The sequence below is a fragment of the Mesocricetus auratus genome, unplaced genomic scaffold (genome assembly GCF_017639785.1).
Source record: "Mesocricetus auratus isolate SY011 unplaced genomic scaffold, BCM_Maur_2.0 Super-Scaffold_4256, whole genome shotgun sequence".
NCBI lineage: Eukaryota > Metazoa > Chordata > Mammalia > Rodentia > Cricetidae > Mesocricetus > Mesocricetus auratus.
Genome location: NW_024429182.1, coordinates 51258780 through 51277980, shown reverse-complemented (window position 1 = coordinate 51277980; position 19201 = coordinate 51258780). Strand labels below are relative to the sequence as shown.

The 19201-nt window shown below is 52.4% G+C and overlaps 4 protein-coding genes across 5 annotated transcripts; 1 reads left to right on the top strand and 3 right to left on the bottom strand.

Annotated features, from left to right (window-relative positions):
• Window positions 1-297: 297 nt before the first annotated feature.
• Prdx5 (peroxiredoxin 5) lies at window positions 298-3183 on the bottom strand. The gene is made up of 6 exons (XM_013114739.3): window positions 2938-3183; window positions 1568-1702; window positions 1115-1246; window positions 796-834; window positions 619-680; window positions 298-539 (listed from the first exon to the last, which is right to left on the bottom strand). Exons 1-6 carry the CDS (start codon window positions 3079-3081, stop codon window positions 434-436), a joined length of 618 nt encoding a protein of 205 aa, XP_012970193.3. The 5' UTR covers window positions 3082-3183; the 3' UTR covers window positions 298-433.
• Window positions 3184-3192: 9 nt separating this feature from the next.
• Trmt112 (tRNA methyltransferase subunit 11-2) lies at window positions 3193-4467 on the top strand. Its single transcript, XM_005063916.4, has 4 exons — window positions 3193-3737; window positions 3824-3925; window positions 4034-4123; window positions 4203-4467. Exons 1-4 carry the CDS (start codon window positions 3660-3662, stop codon window positions 4308-4310), a joined length of 378 nt encoding a protein of 125 aa, XP_005063973.1. The 5' UTR covers window positions 3193-3659; the 3' UTR covers window positions 4311-4467.
• Window positions 4415-15071, bottom strand: Esrra (estrogen related receptor alpha). The gene is made up of 7 exons (XM_005063917.4): window positions 14865-15071; window positions 13326-13662; window positions 7730-7846; window positions 7462-7590; window positions 6098-6265; window positions 5737-6006; window positions 4415-5444 (listed from the first exon to the last, which is right to left on the bottom strand). The coding sequence occupies exons 2-7, from the start codon at window positions 13648-13650 to the stop codon at window positions 5185-5187; spliced, it is 1269 nt and encodes a 422-aa protein (XP_005063974.3). The 5' UTR covers window positions 13651-13662; window positions 14865-15071; the 3' UTR covers window positions 4415-5184.
• A 588-nt stretch (window positions 15072-15659) lies between these two features.
• On the bottom strand, window positions 15660-19106 carry Catsperz (catsper channel auxiliary subunit zeta). 2 transcript variants are annotated; one of them, XM_040748710.1, is made up of 5 exons: window positions 18849-19106; window positions 18355-18676; window positions 16960-17039; window positions 16660-16763; window positions 15660-15889 (listed from the first exon to the last, which is right to left on the bottom strand). In XM_040748710.1, exons 1-5 carry the CDS (start codon window positions 18867-18869, stop codon window positions 15883-15885), a joined length of 534 nt encoding a protein of 177 aa, XP_040604644.1. In that variant the 5' UTR covers window positions 18870-19106; the 3' UTR covers window positions 15660-15882. The 2 variants fall into 2 exon arrangements, with proteins under 2 accessions (XP_040604644.1, XP_005063972.1); XM_005063915.4 differs by having other exon boundaries at window positions 16697-16763.
• Between the last annotated feature and the right edge of the window lie 95 nt (window positions 19107-19201).

The following is a 19201-nucleotide window of genomic DNA, read 5'->3' as shown; positions in this document are numbered from 1 at the left end:
TGGCCAGTACCAGAGATACTCCTAGGGGAACTGGAGTCTGCCAAGGGGGAGCCCTGAAACCAAACCTCCTGTCCTATGTATAAAAAGGTAAATGGAATCAGCCAGCTCCTCAACCAAACACCAGCTGTCTCAGGATACACCAAGCAAAGCCAATTCTGGCTTTCCTTCAGCTTCCAGGTTGGCTTAGAGATGATTCCAGAAACTTGCCCTGGCTGTCCTCCACTTTCTCTCACAAACCCTTGCCAATGACCTCAGCTCCAACCGAAGCTACACCAATAGAAAGGACAAAGCAGTCAATTCCACGCCAAATCAGACTGTTTATTGCATAAATATAGTCAAGCTTCCATTTAAGTGGCCCAAGGTGAGGAGGGGCTGGGCCTCCTGGGTAGGAGGGAAGACGGGAGGGGCAGAGGACCTTCATCTGGCCAGAGCCTCAGAGTTGCGAGATGATGGTGGAGGCCAGGCTGCAGGTGAGGCCTGTGCCATCTGGCTCTACATTCAGTGCCTTCACTATGCCATTGTCTACCACCATGCAGAACCTGCGGGGAAAGAGGTACAGCTGCACAAGCCACGCCAGCTGCCAGGGCCCTAGTGTCAGGGGGAGTGCTTCCACTTTACCTCTTCAGCCGGCGATTCCCAAAGAGAGACACCAAGGAATCATCTAGTAGTAAATCTGTCTCCTAGAAGACAAGCAGAGACAGGTGTCAAGAGACCCCAAACATGTCATGGGCTGCTCCCCACACAACACGTCCTAGAAGGCCCAACTGCAAGTTGAAGGAAGGGTGGTGCACTCACCTTCCCAAAGGCCCCAGTGGGGTCAGCCAGGAACCGAACCTGAGGGACAGAGAGTAAATGTCACAAGGAAACCTCCAGTGCCAGAGAGATGACTCAGTGAGTACAGGTGCTTGCTGCTAAGCCTGACAACCTGAGTTCAATACCCAAGACCCCCTCATGGCAGAAGGAGAGAACCAAGTCTCACAGGTTATCCTGTGACCTCCACTTGAGCACCATGGCATGAGTGCCCACCCCACACATAAAACAAGTAAGTAAAATGTAATGAAAAACTAGACCATCTCTTACCTGGGCCTGACCCCTCACAGGCCCCACACCTCACCTTGCCTTCTGCCTTGTGGGCTCGACCCCACTCTTCAGTCACAAAGACATCATTAACACTCAGACATGCCAGCACCTGCACTCCCTTGGCCTTCAGAGCCTCGGCTTGCTCCACAAACCCAGGCAGGTGGGTCTAAAAGGGAAACAAAGGGACAAAAGAAAGACAACTGTTGATGTTCCCAAAGCCTGGTCTTTAGTTTCCTATTCCCTGGTACCTCTGTTTAGGTTAAGGAAACCAATGTGAAACACGCCATTTCCTTTTTCCCGTTGGCTACTGGGAGGCCTGAACCCAAATATCTGTGGTCAGCATGAAATTCCCATGGGTAAAACCTTTGTCTCATTAGCACAAGTCCCAAGTAAACTGTCAGTGCTCCCACCAGCCGCACCAATCAGAGGGTTAGGTTTAACTGGGGTCCTTTTCTCCCAAGCTCCTGATCCTGGAAAGAAGCCTCACCTTAGAACAGTCGGGTGTAAACGCCCCAGGAACTCCAAAAAGCACACCTTTCTTGCCCTTGAAGAGCTCGGCCAGGTTCACCTTGTTTTCAGGCTCCCCTTCAAATACCTCCACTGAGGGGATGGCATCTCCCACCTGGAGACGACAAGGACCCCAGGATAAAAGGGGGTAAAGAAAGGCCCAGGAAGCCACAACCAAGCAGACACAGACCTTGATGGAGCTGGTGCTAGCACCCAGCAGAGAACCTGTTCCTTGTCAGTTCCCAGGAGTCCATCTCTGTCCTCTGTATCTCCCAGTGCACCATATCTTACAAGCTTCAAGGAAGCCTGGCTTTGCTTAAGGCCAGTTGGTGGCAAGAGAGAAAGGGAGAGTCCTCCACAAGTGTCGCAATATTGTGTAAACGAATCACCCAAGATGGATCAATGCACAGGGAGAAGTACACAGGGCTGTGTTTGGAGTTGAGAAAGTCCCTGGCAACAGGGACTGAGAAAATCCTGTCCACACAATGAAAAGCCCAAGCCCAAGTGTTCAGGACACAGGCTCGGAGGGTAGGTGGGGAGCGTCAACCTACCTGGAGGTTTCCTGCATCCACAGGAAAAAAAAAAAAAAAGGAAGCTGGGGTCAGCAAGTAAACGCGCTGGCCACCAAACCTAACCACCTGAGTTCTATCCCCACCACCCACAACTGACTCCTGAGAAACTTGTCCTCCGACCTCCACTCACGCACACGTGTGTTCCCAAATGCCCTAAGTACATACTAAAAAATGTTTTTAAAAAAGAAAGAGCCTTTAATCCCAATACTAGCGAGGCAGAGACAGGCAGATCTTCGAGAGTCTGAGGTTAGTCTGGACTACACACAAAGTTCCAGGCCAGTCAGTGAGACTGTTAAAAAAAGAAAGAAGGAAAGTAAGGAAGGGAGGGAGGGAGGGAAGAAGGAATGAAGGATAGAGTCCAAGGACAGGAGAGGGGGTAGGTTCAAGAAGCTTCCAGAAAGACTAAACAGAAGCAGGGGAAGCATTCACAGAGGAAAGACAGCAATGGGGAAAACAGACCCCGGCCTCCAAGAGACCACAGCTCTTTCAAAAGATGCGGTGAAGTGCATCTAGTACTATCATGAAATGGCTGGGGTTCTGAAGAGGGTTTAAGGGGTTGAAAGCGGCCACTCGGCGAAGTTGATATTTCACAATGTGGAAAATGACATAGCATTCGGTGACTTGAAATGGTGGGGACCTGTCCATGGACAGGGGCGGAGGGGCAGCGAGGGGGTCTTGTAAAAAGTATGACAGGAAGAAAGCGTCAGACAGCCCGCGACCCCGCGTGGAACCCAAAGAGCCGCTACAGGGTGTACCCAGGTGAGCTAGGACCGGTCACCTTGATCGGGGCCATAGCCACCGAGGCGCTGCTGAAGCTGCGGGCCCCGCTACGCTCCCACCCTGCTGCTTCCCGGCCTGCTTGGCCTGCCTCGCACGTCCAGATAGCCGCTGCTCGGAGTACTGAACCGGCTAAGCCGCGCATCCCCGGTCGTAGCAAGCCCGCCCTGTTACCGCAGGCCCCCGCCCGCCGCTGGATCTGCCCACCGGAGGCGGGTGCCGAATCCGCTCCGCCCACACCAGCTCTAGCCGCACCTACAACGTCGATTTATAGGGGCTGAGCCGTGACGCCTTATGACGCAGCGGGGCTCGCAGGGGTCGCGCGCCTTATTTGCATGCAGAAAGAGGTGCCTAGTTTATCGTGTAACAGTTTCTGACCCTGAGCCGTAAACAGGGGTCGGGGTATAATCTGGCTTAAGCCTCTAATGTTCCTGTTTTACACTCATCGAGAGCACGTGCTTTGCATATGATTCGCATTGTACGTGTGATTTACAGTGAGTGGGGCTCGGCGTACGCCGTTGTAATCTCCCTGAGAAACCCTTCCGGTATCAGGACTTGACCCAGCTCAGTATTGCCCATTCCTTTGCTGCCGCAAAACCTCAGAAGTTCCAGCAAGTTCGCCACTTCCGGTCCGGCGGACTGTCCAACGGCTTCAACAGCGGAAGTGGTATAAGAAGCGTGCACTCCTTCCGGTTCCGGCCTCGCGAGCTCCTGTGTGGCAACATGAAACTGCTCACCCACAATCTCCTGAGCTCGCACGTGCGGGGCGTGGGCACGCGTGGCTTCCCGCTGCGGCTGCAGGTACTTGTATGAGAGTCTGTCGCCCTTGTAGCCCGAAACAGACACTGGGGCCCGACCCTACCTTACTAAACCTTTCCTCCCCACAGGCCACCGAGGTCCGCATCAACCCCGTGGAGTTCAATCCTGATTTCGTGGCGCGAATGATCCCTAAAGTGGAGTGGGCGGCGCTTGTGCAAGCGGCGGACACTGTGAGGACCCCGCCCCTTCTGTCACCCCGAGGGCGGGCTCCTGGCCTTTACCCTGACGGGGCGGAATAGAGTTTGTATGCTCGGTGACCACATAAGCCTCTTTTCCAGTTAAACCTGGCCGAGGTACCCAAAGAGCCGACTGAAGGCTATGAGCACGACGAGACGTTTTTGAGGAAGATGCACCACGTGTTGCTTGAGGTGAGAACCCTGACTGTCCCCTGCCTAGCGCTCCTACTCGGAGGCTCCCGGTGCTCAGCTTTGTCCTGCTCCCCCACAGGTTGATGTGCTGGAGGGTACCCTGCAATGCCCAGAATCTGGCCGTCTTTTCCCCATCAGCCGCGGGATCCCCAATATGTTGCTGAATGACGAGGAAACTGAAACATAGCTTGCTAGCCGCTACTTTAGCATTTGTGATGCTATCAGTTGTATGACCTGTTAACTATGTCATGTGTTACTCCATCTCCCCCCAATGACTCACCGACCACCATGTACTTGAGCTCCATAGTATATTTTTTTTTCTCATTAAAGGTTCAAAACCAAAAGCGGTTTCTCTTTGCAGCAAATATACATTAAAATAGAGTCTCTGTACAGCCAAGGGCTCTGGTCCCCTGGCTTGCCCCATGGCCCTGCACCTCCCTGGCCAAACCCAAAAATAAATATAGTGTTATTGCTCTGCAGGGCATAGAGGCAGTGCTGTCCCCCCACCCCTCGAGGTGGGAGCTGATGGGGGGCCCTGGCCACCCCAGGGGTCCAGGGGCTGGAGCCTGCTTGGAGTTATTGCTTCAAGGGGGGGGCACTAATGCCCAATGCGAATGAAGGGGAGCGAAGGGGACAGGGGCCTTTGCTTTCCATGCCCCCTCTGCTCTGGAGAGGGGATCATCGGATTAAGCAGCAGCAAAAGCATCACCCGCTGGGAGACTGTGACCTCCATCCCCTTCCCTCCCTGAGATCAGTTTCTGCCTCCCATACATCCCCTGCAGCCCCCTATGGCTTCCGCAAGGCCCCTGACACTCTTGGGGGCACATTATGGCTTGCAAGGGGCAGCACTGTGCCCACACCTGGGCATTCACTTTCCTGGCTTCTGACAGCCCCCCATAGTGGGGAGGGGAGGGCATGGAGCCTACTCCCAGGGGCGGATGGCATTGCCCTGGCCCTGCCAGCAGGCTGTGGCACTGCCCAGACTCCAGCTTTGCCCCCTTGGGGCTAACATCCATGCTGGGCAGATCCTGCCAGCCACCCACCCTGTCCCACCCCTTGCGTCAGTCCATCATGGCCTCAAGCATTTCCAAAAACAGCTTGTGCATGGGCACCTTGCCCTCCAGCTTCACCCCATAGAAATGGGCCAGGACTTTGCCTGCTGTCTGGCGGAGGAGTGGCAGTGTAAGCAGCAGCCTGCCTGCCCGCCTCCGCTCAGCACCCCCTCCAGGGCCAGCCCGGCCAGCTTCATACTCCAGCAGGGCCTCATGCAGGGCTTCACGCAGCTGCTCCACAGCCTCAGCATCTTCAATATGCACAGAGTCTAAGGAGGGGAGAGAACCGTTGGTGAAGGATGGAAAAGGCGGGATTCAAGTCTTGGGTACTGCTACACGGGGAATACACTCCCTGCTGTCTGTGAGCCAGGGCCCATTCTTTCTCACCTGTGGCCACCTCCTGTCCTCCATACCTTCCCTTCCACTATTTCCTTGTCAGCACAGCACTAGAGCTTAGAAGCCTGTGTACAATTCAGGACTTTGGCTCATCCGTTTTCCTTATCTACAAAAAGGGACTGTGCCCCAGTGTTGACAATTGGAGTGCCTTCCCTGGACACTCACCAGAATTGGCAAGGGCCAGAGCCTTCAGCAGTACATACTCCTCCCGCTCCAGCCGTAGGGCTTGCAGTCGCCGTACCAGCTGCAGCAGGGCTGCCCCCAGATCCCCCAGACCAGCTGCCCGGGCCCCTTCTTCATCCAGGACCAGGTCCTCAGCAAATGCCAGCTCATCTTGCAGTGGCAGTGAGCGCTGGGCCACACCCAGCACCAGCACCTCCATCCACACACTCTGTAGTACTGACATCTGGTCAGACAGTGACAGTGAGGAGAAGCCTGGAGGGCAGTGGGGACAGGACAGTCAAGAACGCAGCAGAGACAGGTGTGGCTACATGTTCAGAGATGCCCTGACCACCAAACCCTTTACCTGGGATGCTCTTGGCCCAACTGATGGTGACCACTATCTCTCGATCAAAAAGGTCGCAAAGAGTGGCCACGGCAGGGAGGTGTCCGTCAGGACTCGCTGGCTCAGGCATGGCGTACAGTTTCTCAGGCTCAACCACCAGCAGGTGAGACACCAGCGCATTCACTGGGGCTGCAGTGACAGGTGCAGGACTAGAGTCACCAGCACACATCTGGCAGCCCTCCAAAGCCCCTCAGCCAAGTGGCTTCCCAGACACTCCCCTCTGGCCTTCCTCGAGAGCCGCACTGGTAACCCTGAAGACAGTGCTCACTTCCTCAGAGAAAGGTGAGCACAGACCTTTCCCTGGGGCTTGGGTGTAGTTAGCATACAGCCCCAGTCTAACATTTAGTAGCTCCTAGTTTCCCCAACAACTTAAAAAAAAAAAAAAAGTGCTGAGCCAGGTGTTGGTGGCACACACCTTTAATCCCAGCACTCAGGAGGCAGAGGCAGGCGGATCTTTGTGAGTTCGAGGCCAGCCTGGTCTACAAAGTGAGTTCCAGGACAGCCTCCAAAGAAACCCTGTCTCAAAAAACCAAAAAAAAAAAAAAAAAAAAAAGTGCTGATTTGTCTTTGTCAACTTGACACATACACGTATCTAGAAAGAGGAAATTTTTCTTTTTTTTTTGAAGAGGGAATCTTAATTGAGAAAATGTCTCCATTAAGATTGGCCCATAGGGCCGGGCGTTGGTGGCGCACACCTTTAGTCCCAGCACTCGGGAGGCAGAGGCAGGCGGATCTCTGTAAGTTCGAGACCAGCCTGGACTACCAAGCGAGTTCCAGGACAACTTCCAAAGCCACAGAGAAACCCTGTCTCGAAAAACCAAAAAAAAAAAAAGATTGGCCCATAGGTAAGTCTGTAGGGCATCTTCTTGATTATGATTGATGTGGGCCTGAGATGTATAGCAAAGGAGGCTGAGCAAGCCAAGAGATTAAGCCAGTAAGCAGTGTTCTGTAGCCTCTGTATCAGCTCCTGCGTTGAGTTCCTGCCCTTATTTCTCTCAGTGATGGAGTGTGGCCTCAGAGCTGTAAACTGAAATAAGCCCTTTCCTCCCAAGTTGCTTTTTGGTCATGGTGGTTTTTTTTTTTTTTTGTTTTTGTTTTTGTTTTTACGAGACAGGGTTTCTCTGTATTGTTTTGGAGGCTGTCGGTCCAGCCGAGCCTCGAACTCACAGAGATCCGCCTGCCTCTGCCTCCCGAGTGCTGGGATTAAAGGCGTGCGCCACCACCGCCCGGCAAGACCTCGGTCTTAAAGCATGTAAGGAAATCAAACAGGCCTCTCCAGTAGCTGCCCCACCACCACCCCAAAGCTTAGGAACCCAGGATCTCACCTGACTTCCGGGGGCCTCCAGCTACTGCCAGAGGCCCAGCAGGGAAGGGGCCTGGGAAAGGTAACGGGTCCACCTCTGGCCGCCGCTTGTACTTCTGTCGCCCACCTCGGACACGGTCCAGACGCACGCCTTGAATTGTAAGATCAGACTATGTCCATAAAACACCTGCTCCATAGAGCCCTACCCCCCCCACACACACCTTCTCCCCAGGGTTCCACCCAGCCCACTGGACCACCCCAATCTCAGCCAGGCACTGCCCAGTGCTCACCCTCCTTGAGCATGCCCACCCGCAGGCACTTGGTGAAGCGGCAAGCCTGACAGGCCTTGCGTCTCCGCTTGGTGATCTCACACTCGTTGGAGGCCGGACAGCTGTACTCGATGCTCCCTGCCAGGAAGAGGCAGGGCTCCAGTGGCGGCCTCCCAGAGCCCAGAGGGGGCCCAGATGACAGAAGAGCCCTGACTCACCCCAGGCAAGCGCCAGTCTGGGAGTATGGGGAGGAAAGGGAGAGCGGTATTCTATGAGCAGGGCAGAGGACAGCTACTGGGCTGGGGAAACCCTGCTTGGATGACACCAGGCCCTGGAGGTCAAGCTGTATGTTTGCCCTAAAACCATGCTGCTGGGCTGCAATGTCATCTGCTATCAAGGGCCACAGCGACCTCCAGGCTACATCCAAGGCTCCACTGAATCCTCAACTCCTTTGCATCCTACTCCTAGAAACCCTCCACTGCTGTCTTTCTTGCTTCTAGGACAGGATCACCTGGTCCTCCTACCCTCTGGCAGCTCTGTGGTTTCTGTATAGTGAACTGATGCAGCCCCCAGGGCTGTCCAACCTCATTCTCCCCGACTCCCAGACTGTCAGGTTTGCATCTCTAGTCTGAATAGCACTGTGCTCTAGATGCACATGTCCAGCAGCCCCGGGACACCCCAAGGATCCTCCAATCCACCACCTTTCCTGCCAAGTCTGCAACCACCTTCCATTGCTCAAGAAACCTAAGTAGCATCTTCCCTTTCTCTCAACCCACTGGCAGTGCGGGAGTCTCACCTTCTTGCCCACCAGAACCCAGCTCCTGCCTGCAGCTTCCATCTTGACCTGCCACCATCATGGCTCACTGGCCTCCCACTGTCTCTGTTCTCCGCATAGCAGCTTGAGGGATCCTGTCCCTCTTCTTGGATCCAATTCCCTCACTGAGTTCTCTTGTGAATAAGCCCAAGTGAAGCAGTGTCCCACAGGTTCTCTCAGCCTAGTTCCATTGTCTTTTTTTGTTTGTTTGTTTGTTTGTTTGTTTTGTTTTTCGAGACAGGGTTTCTCTGTATTGTTTTGGAGCTTGTCCTGGAACTCACTCGGTAGACCAGGCTGGTCTCGAACTCACAGTGATCCGCCTGTCTCTGCCTCTCTCCTTGTCTTTTAATTCAGTTCTGCATGCTCCTCAGACAGGGCCAGCCTCAGGGCATGCTGTTCCTTGCCTGGAGCTCTGGTCCCAACAGCCTCGCTTGGTCCCTTACCTCCTATCACTTTCCTGAGCACCCTGTGACAAATTCCTCTTTACAGCTACTTCTGACCTGCAGAAACCCTCAGGTCTTAACATCATCTGATACATAGCATGTGTGCTCAGTTACCCTGTGGCTTTCAGCTCTTATTTTGTTTTGTTTTTGTTTTTTGAGACAGTTTCACACCATGGCCCAGCCTAGTCCTGAATTTGCAACAATCCTTCTGCTTCAGTCTCATGAGCATAAGCCACTACAGCCGGCTGTTTTGTTTTGTTTTCGTAGATTTGTGTGAGGCTGCACACACTTGTGGATATGCATGTAGAAGCCCTGGGTTCATGTAAGGTGTTTCCATCAATGGCTCTCAACTTTTTTTTTCTGAGACAAGGTCTCATTATGTAGTCCTCACTGGCCTTAAATTCACTAGATAGACAAGGCTAGCCTCAAACTGTCTCCTGAGCACTGGAATAAAGGTGTTCCCAGCAGGTCTGACTCTCACTGAACCTGGAGCTCACCAGCTCTTGTTGCTGCCTCCCAACGTCTGCCTTTTATGTGAGTACCAAGCATCCAATTCAGATCTTCTTGCTTGGGCAGCAAATACTTTATCAACTGTGCCATTTCGTCAGCCCCTTTTTGAGTTTTTTGTTGTTGTTTTCTAACAGGGTCAGATGTAGCCCAGGCTGGCTTCTCAACTCATGATGAAGTGAAGGATGATCTTGAACCTGCCTCCACTTCCAAATGCTAAAATCACAGGCATGTGCTCCCACACCAGGAAAGAAGACAGTCTTGCTGTATATATAGCCCATATGTACTCCTATGTAGCCCAGGTTCGCCTTGAACTCAAAATCGTCTTGCCTCAGCATCTCAAATGCTGGGATTAGACAAATGCCTTTGTGAACAGCTTGCCCTGTATGCTCTCACAACCTATTTACTGTCAGCTCCAGTTTCCCCAGGCTAGTCACAAGGCCTGATGTGTATTAGGTACCAGAGGCCCCTCCAGCATCACAGGACTTGTTCCAAGGACCAAGTCACAAATCACATAAGCAGTCAGCAAGCCTTTCATGCTTCTCTCTCCTCTTATACCCAACAGAGCTGCTATGCCCAATCAAGATGCCTCCTCAGGGAAGCCCTCCAGTCCTGATCCTGACAGGTCCTTAGCACATGCCCTGTTCCTTGCCTTCCAACACATACTACAAAACAGAGAGGACAGTTCTGACCAAGTCAGTTTCCCCCTCCTGGTCTCAGCTGTGTCTGGAACACAGGCCAGGGCAGTAAAAAGCAAGGGACAATCTGAGTGCTATAGCTCACACCTGTATTCTAAAACTTCGAAGGCCAAAGGAAGAGAGTCTCAAGATGGAAGTCAGCCTGGACTACATACAGCAAGACCATATTTAAGAAAGAAAAATAGCGGGCTGGAGAGATAGCTCAGAGGTTAAGAGCATTGACTGCTCTTCCAGAGGTCCTGAGTTCAATTCCCAGCAACCACATGGCGGCTCACAACTATCTGTAATGATATCTGTTGCTCTCTTCTGATATGCAGGCAGAACACTGAATATGTAATAGATAATTTAAATCTTTAAAAAAAAAAAAGAAAAGAAAACTAGCTGGGCATTGGTGGTGCACGCCTTTAATCCCAGCACTCTCTGTGAGTTCAAGGCCAGCCTGGTCTACAAAGCAAGTTCCAGGACAGCCTTCAAAGCAATACAGAGAAACCCTGTCTCGAAAACCCAATCAATCAACCAATCAATCAATCAATAAAGCAAGGGCTGTGGGGACTTATCTATATGTTTATTTTGAGACTGGGTCTATCTATATAGATCTCGCTTCCTGGAACTCAGCTATGTAGATCAGGCTGACCTCAAATTTAAGAGAGATCCATCTACCTGCCTCTGTCTCCTGTCTATCAATTGTGATCTTATGTGCTTCCTATTCCTTTTGTTTATTTGTTTTTCAAATGAGACAGGGTCTCATTGTATAGTCCTGGCTGGCCTTGAACTTAGAGATCTGCCTTCTTCTGCCCCCTGAGGGCTGGGATTAAAGGTGTTCACCACCGTTGTCCAACTGTACTTCTACTCCTAATACTTGTGAGCCTTCAGTTTCCAAACTGTAAAGTTAGCATGATTAAAAAAACCAAACATACTTGAGGCTAGAGTGTAGCTCACTGCTGCAGTGTATGCTTAGCATTCCCAGGACCCTGGATTCCATCACTAGCAACTTCCCTCACCCCATCCCCCAAAAATCATACTGCAAGAGGAAAGCTGAAAAAAATGGAGCTGGGCATGATGGCACACACCTTTAATCCCAGCATTCAAAAGGCAGAAGCAGGCAGATCTCTGTGAGTTTGAGGCCAGCTGGATTTACTTAGTGAGACCCTGTGTTCATTTAAGACGAGAGAGAGAGAGAGAGAGAGAGAGAGAGAGACAGACAGACAGACAGACAGACAGACAGACAGAGAATATGAATGAATGAATGAATGAATGAATGAGTGAGTGATGGTAATTTACAGCACAGCAGTTAGGTTTGGCCTACAGTCAGAATGAAGATGTATGGGAGGCACCTGGCTCTGAGAGACCAGCAAGGAGCAGTTTTAGACTAGTGCTCTTCAGCTAAGTCAAAACTAACTGGAATCAGCATGGTAGCACATTAATGCAGTCACAATATTCTGGAGGCAGAAGCAGGCAGATCTCTGGGAATTTAAGATCCGCCTGGTCTACAGGGTGAGTTGCAGGCCAGTCAGGATTACACTATGAAACCCTGTTTTAAAACAACAACAAAATTCTCACAACACACCTCACTGGAATGTCACTATCAGTGGTCCAAAGTCCAGTTACTAGTGATACACAGAGGCAGCAGTCTGGAGGGAAAGAGCTCGGGTAATACGGAGTGTCGTTTTCTACTTGAGGGATCTGAATAGCTACAAAAGCCTCCCTGTGCTTCCGCTCTCAACACTACTGACTATTCCATAGCGTTGCAACAGGGGGCTGAGATCCTGAAAGGAAAAGCGGACAGTACAAAGCACAGGATAAGCACTCAAGAAAAAAGTGTTCAAAAACCAGTTGAGGGCTGCCAAGATGATTCAGTAGGTAAGGGTACTTGCTCTCAAACCTGATGCCCTGAATTTAATCCCCAGGTCCTATATAGTAGAAGTCAAGAGCCTACTCCCACAGTTACCCTCTGATTCCTACACACATACACTGGTTGTAAGTGTATATACAAACGCACACACAAAGTAAAAACATGCTAAAGGATCTTTTCAAAAACTAGTTGCAATGGGGTTTGCCTATAACCGTAGCACTCCTGGGAGGTGCAGGCAAAAGGATAGAGAGTTCTAGGCCAGCCTGGAACTTAGCCAACTACATAATAAGATAATGTCTCAAAAAAGTTTTTTTTTGTAAATTATACATGTTGTAATGCTAAAGTAACCAATGGTGGCATCAAAACATAATAGACCTGCCCCAGAGAATGTTCACGTCAATGTCTTCATCATCTCCTCAAATTCTGACATGCTCTCCTAGGTGATGAAAAATAAAATCACTGACTGAAGAGTGGGCAAGCCTATCCTTTTTTCTTTTGGGGTTTTTTGGAAATAGGACTTCTATGCCCAGGAGAAGCCTATCTCTTTAAAGCAAGATGCTAAACCATAACAAATCTTTATCAGTTACCCATAAGAAAAGGAATTCTGTGATGTGCTGGGGATAAGTAGGCAGCTACTAGAGGCAATAAGAAAGCCAGGGTGTGGTGGCATGCCCTTTAATCCCAAGGCTTGGGAGGCAGAGGCAGGTGGATCTCTGTGAATTCAAGGCCAGCCTGGTCTACAAATCAAGTTCCAGGACAGCCAGGGCTTCTACACAGAGAGAGGGTGGGGGCGAAATTTTATGACAGGTGCAGGAACCTGCATCCTATCCTTGCTTATATTTTTTCCAATCCAATCCAGTGATCTATGACAATGGCTTTTCTTTTTTTTTTTTTGATAGGGTTTCACATAGTCAAAGTTGGCTTTCAATGTACAGTTGAAGTAACTAGTAGTTAATAATAACCTTGAATTTCTGATTCTCCTAGTTATCTCCAAAGTGCTAAGACTTTAGATATGCAACACCACACCTGGTTATACAGTGCTGAGGGCAGAACCTAGAGCCTCCTGCAAGCTACGCAAGCACTCTACTAGCTCAGCTACATCCTCAGCCATGTCCTTTTTAAAAGAAACGATGTCCCTGGGAGACACAAGGATGTTCAAACTCCAGACTGCCGACCTCAAGCAGCACCAGACAGGCTCGGGGCCTTGGGCATGCATCACTGTACCAGCGCTGTTGGAGGGTACCAGGCCCAAAGAGTACAGGGCAAAGGGTGCAGAAGCAGGGGAGGAGGGGTAGGGGCTCACCCTGGATGGTCCTCTTGAAGAAGGCTTTGCAGGCCTCACAGGATGCCACACCGTAGTGGTAGCCGGAGGCCACGTCCCCACAGACAAGGCAGAGGCGTTTGGGCAGAGAGCTGAGCACTAGCTTGCCACTGCCCTGCTCACCAGACCCTGCCCCCTCCCCATCCTCCTCCTCCTTGTGCCCTGGAAGGCAGCGGGCTGGAGCTGGACCTGGGGCCAGGGTCACTGGGGGTTCAGTCTCAGTCTCTGAGGAACCCTTTGGACTGTCAGGGCTGGCTGGCTCTGCCTTGATGTAGAGAGGCTCGATGCCCACCACCTGGCTGGACATGATGCTGGTCACCTGCAGGGAAAGACCATCAGGGTCACAGAGAGGCAATCTGCCACATGGGTTGGGCAACACTGGGCCTAGGCCAAGCTTCCAGGCTCAGCCAAGGAGAGGAAGGAGGCAGAGTCCAAGGGCTGCCCATGAAGAGGGCCCCCAGCTGTCACCATGGGAACAGAGTCTCCAGAGCCTCTGGGGCCAGTTAACTGACAGCAGGTCCTCCTCTTGGGAACCTGGGAGAGGCTTGGCAAGTGTAGCTCCCACCCAAGCCAGGAAGCAGGGTAATCTCAACCTGTAGGCAATTCTCAACCCCTAACATAACACCTCTCCCCAGTCCTTCCAGATGTTGGGAGAGCTCCATTTAGGTATGGAGTATTCAAGAGCATACTTAGGAACTCGACCCGGGGGGAAGGGGGAGCAGCCACTCTCTAAGGAGTTTCCCCGGGTGCACACATGCTCACAATCTCCTGAGGTCCTTCACACTCACTCACACATGGACTTTAACCAGTCAATTCTCGTACTCCCAGCAAAAGACACACTCAATAAGCAAACTCACACTCGAGTCTTATAGTCACGCTCTTCTCTCCAGATTCTTATGAGAGCACCTCTCACCTCTGACACGCCATCCCCTCCTGCCTTAGCAAGCCCAGTCCAGCCACGCCGCCGTGTAGGGCGCGGCTCCACCTCTTGCACCCCAGGCCTTGCACGGTTCATTCTTACACTCCAGCTGCCGCAGTCCACCACCTCCCGCGACCTCCCGGGGAGGCCCCCTCCGGGGTCACCCCCCTCAACCTGCGCACACCTATGGAAAGTTGCCTGAAGTTACTTATCTCCCCCTCCCCCACTACCCGCGGGGGACTTCTATCAGGTTATCAGGAAGTAAGAAGAGGCGACAAGGAAGAAGTTCTCCCCCGCGCTGCGATGACCTATGACCCAGAGAGAAGGGTGGCCCAAAGCCCCTGCAAGCGCCCCCACGTGGCCTCTAGGGCCCCTTTCAACCCCAGCCCACCCCGAGGACTCCCGCAATGCTCAAGGGTCGAGCTCAACGCTGCCCGGAGGCTCTCTCCGAGGCCCGAGAATAACCCGGGACCAAGACCGCTCCTGACCCGGCCACTGCACCGGGCGCGACCCCGCCCGCAACCCGCCCCCCGCCGGCGCTCGCACATGGCCCCTGCCGCGCCCGCCCACCCCCGCGGCCGCGCTCCCCTCCGCCCCCGGACCTGGGGCTCCGACAGGGCTGGCGGGCAGGCATGGGGGCCGAGCGGCCCGGAGCGCCGGGATGAGCAGGGGCCGCCTCCTCCGGCCGCGCCGCCCCGCCGCGCTGCGTCCCCCTCACTCGGCGGCGCCGCTGGCTGCTTGTAGGACACAAAAGGACATCGCGGCCGCTTCCTACTCCGCTTCCTCCAGCTGACAGCGGAGGTGGGGTCGGCCGTGCGCATGCAAAATAGGGGGCGGGGCCAGGTGTCTTATGCTAATCATCCGAGGGAAGCGGGCGGCGCCTGCGTGCCCGGAGGCTAGTGGGCGGTCTTTAGCGACACTCACGCGTGCGCGGCCGCCCCGGGGGCTGGGCCTGAGCCTAGGCGAGGCGCTAGGACTCCCAGCCGGAGCAGGGAGGAGCCAAAGCGCTTCTGCGTCATGGCGGTGGGCGGTGCCCCACCCTACAGGAGTGGGCGTAGCAGCTCAGTGGACTCTGTGTGGGCGGTGAACATGTAGGTAAATAAGGGGGCAGGGTTCTGTGTCTGCATATGCATAAGTAAGGGGTGGAGCTTAATGGGGTCGCTCCCCCCCCAATGTTGACGGGACACTTGATACTGACTTGCTGGCACACCTGCGGACCCTCGGATAGGAAAAGCAGACCTAAAACGTGAAGTATCCCTGGTTTGTGAGTTTCAGGAAGGTAGTAGCAGTGAGACGCGGGAGGAGAAAACTCAAGGTCACTGCGGTGACCGAATGAAGGTCACGGGAAAAGGCGGGGCCACGTGCGTCCGCCTCACGCAAGCAGTCACGCTCTCGGGAACCATGCACAGACTCTTTAATTTATTCTTTAGGGCTCAAATTCCAAGCAGATGGGATCGAGCTTGGGTCCGGGGAATGGGACAGGGCACGGGACTGATTCTGGCCGGCCACTTGGAGGTTCACAGAGACATACAGTACAGTCTCTGGTTCCGGCGCTTCTTGAGCCTCTCGATGTATCCCTGCAGCTCTTTAGTCATAAAGTGGGTCTTGCCAATCGTGGCCTTATATGCTAGGAAGAGAGCAGAGCTAAGACAGGGCCGTGAACAACGGCAAAGCTTTCCCCCGGTAGGCACCAACAGTGTGATTCGAGGACCCACAGGTGACTTGGGGTGGCAGTTAATGCTGGATTTATGTTAGTTTGGGGGATTTTGGATCTCCAAGGTACGATGTGTTACGATGAAGAATGGAGGCAGTGAGAGTCAGTTGCTGTTCAGCCTCCACCTGGGCCCCCCATTCTAACTAATCATCTGGTCCCCTTTCCCCCACTGGAGGCTTATATCATGAACAGAAAGTTGCCCAGATAATCCAATACCCAGTAAATTTACCCAAATAATCCAGATGTGTTGCAGCTCCCTCACCTGGGACTGAAGCAAAGCTACACAAAGACTGTCTGTCCGTCCACTGGACAAGTGGGGAAAACAGACCTGCTGGAAAGTGGCTCCTTTTAAGTCCTGAGTCACTCCATTGGGTCTGCCTGTGCCTAGTCTCTCTACTTTTAATTTTTGGACAGCCCTTGGAATACTTGTGAGTGCCGAGGAGATCTGATAAGATATGCACATCCTGCCGGGCGTTGGTGGCGCACGCCTTTAGTCCCAGCACTCGGGAGGCAGAGGCAGGCGGATCTCTGTGAGTTCGAGGCCTGCCTGGTCTACAAAGTGAGTTCCAGGACAGCCTCCAAAGCTACAGAGAAACCCTGTCTCGAAAAACCAAAAAAAAAAAAAAAAAAAAGATATGCACATCCTGAAACTCCACTCCCAAACCAAGCCCTGCCAAAGTCACCAGGATCTTTTGTGGAAGCTGGGGTGGGGTTGCTCACTACTGAGGGCTTTGCCGAGAATGTCCAGAACTTCATTCTCCATGAGTTCCATCAGGGGCAGGGGCAGCTGCAAAAGCAACAAGAGGCTCAAACAACCACGGGACCCCAGTTCTGTGTGTAGCTGAAATGCTCCCCATGTGACCTCCCCAGCCTGCCTGCCCCACTTTCCTGAAACCTGCCCCACCCTGCCACTATTGCAAGCTTCAACCTGCCCTCCTCCTACCCACTACCCACCCACAGCAGTCTCCCCAGGCCCCTCCAACCCTGTTCTGCTGCTCTGTCCAGTAGGCTTGATGCGGCATTTGCTTTGACAGACTGAGTGATGATTCTGAAGTAGACTTTACTGGAGAAATGAAAAGAGACACCAGTCATCATCCGGCTCCTTGGTCTTCCCTGGGGCAGAGTTGTATATGGGTAGGCACATGGTGGGAGTGGGGTTCAGAGATTAGTCTCACACACTACCTTCCTTGAAGACTGTATGGTATAAAAGTTACATCCCTAGGCTTTAGAATCCCACCCAACTGGGATCCAGAACTGAGTGCCTCACTGTGTGAGATTTGGAGACCTTTGATTCGTCACCTATAAACAAAGTCATAGGAATTGTCTTTTATGAGAATGGTGCATCTTGTGCAAGTGTGTTGTTTGTTGTTGGGAATAGAACCCAGGACCTTGAATGAACTGTCAAAGACCTCTACCAATAAGCTACATTCCCTGGCCCAGAATGGCCGCTTATGGAAGTTGTGATGTGTAAAGGTCACAGTACCACAAATCCTATGCCTAACACATAACAAGTGTTCAGAATATGTCACTTGCTCTATTGCTGTCAACCTTGTTTGTCTAGACAGGGTCTCACTATGTGAACCTGGCTGTCCTGGAACTCAATATTCAGACCAGGCTAGCTTGGAACTCACAGATAGCCACCTGCCTCTGCCTCCTGAGTACTGGAATCAAGGGTGTACATTTCTACACCTGGCTTTGTTGTCAGTGCTAATTCCCTGAAGAAGCTGGAAATGAAAGGGACAGAATGGACACACACACATCTCAAACAGTGCTTGGCATACTGTGGAATATACTTTTCTTAATCAAGTCAGACATGGTGGTGATGTGTGTAATCCCAACACTCAAGAAGATGCTAAGAATCCAAGGTCATCTTGGGCTACATAGTGAGACTCTCATTCTGAAAAACAATACAAAATAAAAATAAAGTAACTACTGACTAAAAAAGACTTCAAAACAGAGAGATCCGAGTCAGGGAATGAACTCTATCCTTTCAGCTGGTACAGTGATGAAATTAAATCCACAGGTGAGGGAGGGCTTGGAATGTAGTTCAGCAGTAGAGAACTTTCCTAGCATGCGTGATGCTCTCGGTTTGGCCCCCAGCACCACATTAAACAAGAAACCCACCATGTCTTTACTATCCTGACTGTGCTTTCTTCTGCGTTTCCCGGGTTCAGAGTAGTAGGGCGCCTGCCCATAGGGGGCGCTCAAAGAATGTCTGTTTGAGTTAAATCGTGACGGATTCGAGCCCACACCCACTCCAGGAAATCCTAGAAACTTGGGATCCTATGGTCTTACCCCCATTTCGCAGGAAGGGAAGTTGAGATACTGGCTAGCCCCACCCCTGAGCAAACCCATCACCCCAGCGAGACCACACTGACCAAGGGAGATCACAGATTCGTCCTCCTCCTCATCTACCGCAAGATCGCGCTCCAAGGATCTGCCACGGCGCAGCGCTAGCTCTAAACGCGCTTGCTGCTGGATCTCCTCTGGGTTGAGGTTGAGGTTTTCCTTCATAGAAATGGTCTGGCTGTACCTGCGAGACTTCTCTACAGTTCTGCCCTCCTCGTCGAAGTCCTCGCAGACGTCGGACACCGACACGTTCGCTGTAGACAGCTCGGCCGTGCTCCATAGATCACGAACGTCTCCATACAGGCTCGATCTGACGGAGCTGCGGCGATGGTGTACATGTTTGGGCACAGCCTGCGGGTCACACACACAAAAAAAAAAAACAGGAAGCCAAGGGATTCGGGGAGTTGGAGAGGGCAGGGAGAACGGGCTGGAGTGGGGACTAGCAGCGCCCAGGCTAAATGACAGATTATTCTAGGAGTCCTAAAATGAGTCTGGGCTCAGGGCACTCAGGCAGACGTCTTACTTTGGAAAGGTTTTCTTCCATCGTTCCGCACCAACTGACCAGTTACCACAGGATTCAGTCGAGAAGGGGGTCACGCTCCAGGAAGGGGGAGGGCATAGAGTCTTCCCTCGGATGGTCTCGTGGGAGGAGACTTCAAACCGCAGTTGTCATTAAGACTCTAAATTGCTCCCACACCTAATATCGATGCCAAGGTTGGAGGTGCACGGGCCAGTTCTGAATTCGGGTCTCCAGGCATGGACAAGAGTCTGAATACCTAAACTCAGCCAAAAAGGACACGACTTGACCGGTGTGGGTGCCCCGGGATGACAGTGAACTGGATATACCTCCCCATGGTGGCGTGAGAAAAGCACTCG

Bases quoted from the DNA above. Each gene is read 5' to 3' on its own strand.
- Trmt112 (XM_005063916.4), top strand. From the start codon at position 3,660: ATGAAACTGCTCACCCACAATCTCCTGAGCTCGCACGTGCGGGGCGTG. The intron at 3,738-3,823 runs GTACTTGTATGA...TCCTCCCCACAG, and splicing joins GCTTCCCGCTGCGGCTGCAG to GCCACCGAGGTCCGCATCAA. The intron at 3,926-4,033 runs GTGAGGACCCCG...CCTCTTTTCCAG, and splicing joins TTGTGCAAGCGGCGGACACT to TTAAACCTGGCCGAGGTACC.
- Catsperz (XM_005063915.4), bottom strand. From the start codon at position 18,869: ATGGAAGAAAACCTTTCCAAA. The intron at 18,677-18,848 runs GTAAGACGTCTG...TGTGACCCGCAG, and splicing joins TGGAAGAAAACCTTTCCAAA to GCTGTGCCCAAACATGTACA. The intron at 15,890-16,696 runs GTGAGCAACCCC...CTCTCTTCCTAG, and splicing joins TCTCGGCAAAGCCCTCAGTA to CATATAAGGCCACGATTGGC.
- Esrra (XM_005063917.4), bottom strand. From the start codon at position 13,650: ATGTCCAGCCAGGTGGTGGGCATCGAGCCTCTCTACATCAAGGCAGAG. The intron at 7,591-7,729 runs GTGAGCACTGGG...TTACAATTCAAG, and splicing joins GGTGGGCATGCTCAAGGAGG to GCGTGCGTCTGGACCGTGTC. The intron at 6,266-7,461 runs GTGAGATCCTGG...CTGTCACTGCAG, and splicing joins TGGAGGCCCCCGGAAGTCAG to CCCCAGTGAATGCGCTGGTG.
- Prdx5 (XM_013114739.3), bottom strand. From the start codon at position 3,081: ATGCGCGGCTTAGCCGGTTCAGTACTCCGAGCAGCGGCTATCTGGACG. The intron at 1,703-2,937 runs GTGACCGGTCCT...TGTCGTCTCCAG, and splicing joins TGGCTATGGCCCCGATCAAG to GTGGGAGATGCCATCCCCTC. The intron at 681-795 runs GTGAGTGCACCA...CTTGTCTTCTAG, and splicing joins CCACTGGGGCCTTTGGGAAG to GAGACAGATTTACTACTAGA.